Consider the following 3,180-nt stretch of genomic DNA (forward strand, 5'->3'; position numbering starts at 1 on the left):
AGAGCTCAGGTATTTACATTCTAAAGCCCAGGTATGCAGGACCCAGGGAGAGGGGGAAGAGGAGGAGAAGAGGAAAGGCAAAGAAGCACATTAACTCAATTTGCAGTCCAACACAAAAAAAAAGGGGGGGGGAATTCTAAAATAAATAATCCAAACACAGTTTTTGCATTTTTTTAAATTAATTTTTCATTTTTTAAAATAAAATAACCAAAAAGTGTAAAGTTACAAAAAATGTCATTGTAGTATAATATATTAAACTGTGGGGAAAAAAGGAAAAAAGACACTTCACAATCTTAAGATTAATATGGAAGATCATAATTTAAACATAAAAGAATATATTCTATGGATTCATCATCCCGATAAATATGAACAAAATTAACAAAAAAGCATAGGTTTCGGCAATAAATACGTTTTGATAAGTTAAATAAGCTTTTTTTATATTGTTGTGCAGTGACAAGCAAAATTTGCTCTCCAATTTCTGAAAAGTTATACAAAATTAAAAACCCAGAAAAAAAAATAATAAAAAGCTTGGCGTGAGTGCTCTAAGATAGGTCTAAAGTACTCTAGAGCAAAACCATTAAAGCTATGTCTACTGGAACTTTGTTTACACGAACTTGTGTGTGGAATGACTTCCGTCGGCCCCACCCCCTCTATTTCTTTATTTGTTTTAAGATGTCACATGAACACACGGGGAACTTTTAGCACCAAAATCACGTCTCTCATAGTCCATCTGATTTTTGTTTTCACTTTTTTGTTTTCCCCTCCCAGTCAAAGTCCCACTCATGTTACAATCTTTGTCCGTTCTCAGTTTCTCTTCCTGCAGACCTGAGCGGATCCAGGCAAGATTAGTCTTTAAGGGGTGGGGAGAGAGAGAGAACTGGATGTTAACAGTTGTCCACATGCCTGAAGCCTAGCGGAAACTGGCCAGTCGGGAAGGGACTGGGAGAGGGCGATGCAGTACGTGGCCAGTGGAGGGAGCTGGATCCGGACATTTCCTGCACATCTGGAAGTGCATAGAGCTGCTGGTGCCCTCTGCAGCTGGAGAGGTAAATACAGTCACAGTGAAAGCGTTAAAGGCACTAATTTTGTAAACGTTATTGCTTTTCATCGTAATTTGGCACTTAAGGTTTAAGCCAGTGGGTCTACGACAGGCAGGTGGACAGGTTAACATCCAGCTCGGACTGGGGAGCGGGGTGGGGGAGTTCAGCTTAACATTGTAATAGAGGTGGGGGGGAGCAGGAGGAAACCCCAGATTAGTCGTCGGAGATGGAGAGTCTGCTGAAGATGGGAAGACGCCTTGAGGTGTCCAGGACAGGTGAATCTGAGCCGCTGTGGCTGCTGCTGGAGCTGCTCAGATAGCCCTCCTGGTCGGAGAGGGAGTCCTGAGGACTGGGCGGCGAGTCAAACATGTTGGGGGACTCGGACATGGGCCTGAACAAGAACGCAGTGGGCGAGCCCCCGCTGGGCACCTGCACCCCCATGCTGGGGGCGAAGAGACTGACCAGCTCCTGGCTGGAGAAGGTGAAGGGGTTGCTGGCGCAGTCAGGCAAGGTGGGGGAGCCCAGCAGGTCGTCGGCGCTCAGCATGGGCGGCGGGGTGATGGAAGTGGGGCTGTCCAGCAGCCCGCTGGCAGCAGTGCTGGGGAAGCCGGCGAAGCTGAAGCTGTGCTGGAGACGGGGTCGGTCGGGGACGGCGGGCTCCCGGCCCCCCGCCACGGCGCGGCGCTCCTCCGCGTTGTGGATGAAGTGGCAGCGCGGGCCGTAGGGGCAGAAGCCGATGGTGTGGAAAGTGCGGCAGAGCTCGGTCTTGTACTTGGGGTGGCGGGTGAGGCTGCGCAGCTCGTGGAAGCCGTGGGCGAACTGGCACTTCTCGCCGTACTTGCAGGCGCCGCTCTCCTCGAAGGGGCGGCACAGCTCCGTCTTGTAGCGCGTCGAGTTGATGGGGGCGCCGCCGCCGCCCGAGCCGCCCCCCTTGCCGGCCGCCACCGCCTGCTGCTGCTGCTGGAGCTGCTGCATGAGGTGCTGGCTGCGCTCGCCGTTCTCGCTGAAGGAGCGGTCCCGGAACTTGTTCTCCTTGTTGAGCAGGGCGGTGGGGCTGCTGCTCCCGCCGCCGCCGCCGGTGCCCGTCTCCTTCAAGCTGCCGAACGAGGAGGAGGAGGAGGAGGAAGAGCTGGAGCCCGTGGGGCTGGGGAACTTGGAGCTGTTAGCCAGAGCCTGCAGGTTGCTGGTCGAGTGCCTCCGCAGGAATCCCGGCGCGAAGCTGGAGCTGGGCGAGGTCACCGGGGTGCCCACTGCCTTCTTGTCCAGCATGCTGCTCAGGTTGGTCAGGGACTTCTCGGTCTGGGAGCGGGGCACGGGGCAGAGACGGGGGGGAGAGACAGAGAGAGGGTTTGCAGGGCGACGGCGGGTCTGCGGAGCGCCCCGTGCCCGCCTGCGGGGACCCCCGCGGCGCTGCACGGCCCGAAACGAGTGTGGGTTTTTTTCCTCTTTTTTTTCATGCACCCCGCGCGGCGAGGGGAGAGTCAGGGCTTGTTAAGACACGCTTTAAGGGCTTTGCTGCGGAACTCTGGGGAGTCCGTCTGAGCAGCGCTGCACGCTTGTGGGCGAGCGCCTGCAGAGCGGCCCGAGCCGCCTGCAACTCTGAAAACAAAACGGGAAACACCACAAACCCCCCCCCCCCCAAAAAAAAACAAAACACTGTAACGGGGGCGCTGAAGCTCTCGGGCGCACGGTCTCACACCGGCAAGCCGCGAGCCCTTTGCGGGGCCACTCGCGGTGCCTCTAGCCGGGCCGGCGAGCTGTCACAGCTGCCCCACGGCCGCGCGCCCCGCCCCCACCGCGCGCCCCGCGAACGGCTCGAGCCGCCGCCGCCAACGGCCGCGCCGCGCCGCGCGCCCCGGGCCCGGCCCTACCTTGCACAAGAAGTCGATGTCGTAGAAGGCAGATAAAAGCGTCGTAGACATTTCTAGATCCTGTAATGGTCGGAAATGCAGGAAGGACCGAACGATCCCGCTCTCCTCGGAGGGTTTGGAAAAGCCACGACTAGACAGGAGGGGGGCCGTCTGCTTGAGATCCGAAATGGTCCCGTCTCGCTCCCCGCAGGCGTGGGACGGCGGGTGCCCGGCCAAGGCGGCGACCGCGGCTGCACGGCGGCGAGCGAACTGCTGGAACTCGGCGGCGC

General features: G+C 56.9%; 1 protein-coding gene across 1 annotated transcript; it reads right to left on the bottom strand.

The window, feature by feature from the left end:
• Positions 1–540: 540 nt before the first annotated feature.
• LOC146589674 (mRNA decay activator protein ZFP36L1-like) lies at positions 541–3,174 on the bottom strand. The gene is made up of 2 exons (XM_085315839.1): positions 2,912–3,174; positions 541–2,339 (listed from the first exon to the last, which is right to left on the bottom strand). Exons 1-2 carry the CDS (start codon positions 2,960–2,962, stop codon positions 1,254–1,256), a joined length of 1,137 nt encoding a protein of 378 aa, XP_085171965.1. The 5' UTR covers positions 2,963–3,174; the 3' UTR covers positions 541–1,253.
• Positions 3,175–3,180: the final 6 nt, after the last annotated feature.

This window comes from Rhea americana, unplaced genomic scaffold (assembly GCF_003343005.1).
Source record: "Rhea americana isolate MKP2758 unplaced genomic scaffold, rheAme1 scaffold_44, whole genome shotgun sequence".
NCBI lineage: Eukaryota > Metazoa > Chordata > Aves > Rheiformes > Rheidae > Rhea > Rhea americana.

Coding starts and splice junctions, on each gene's coding strand:
- LOC146589674 (XM_085315839.1), bottom strand. CDS start 2,962: ATGTCTACGACGCTTTTATCTGCCTTCTACGACATCGACTTCTTGTGC. Junction 2,340..2,911: donor ACATCGACTTCTTGTGCAAG/GTAGGGCCGGGC, acceptor CCCCGCTCCCAG/ACCGAGAAGTCCCTGACCAA.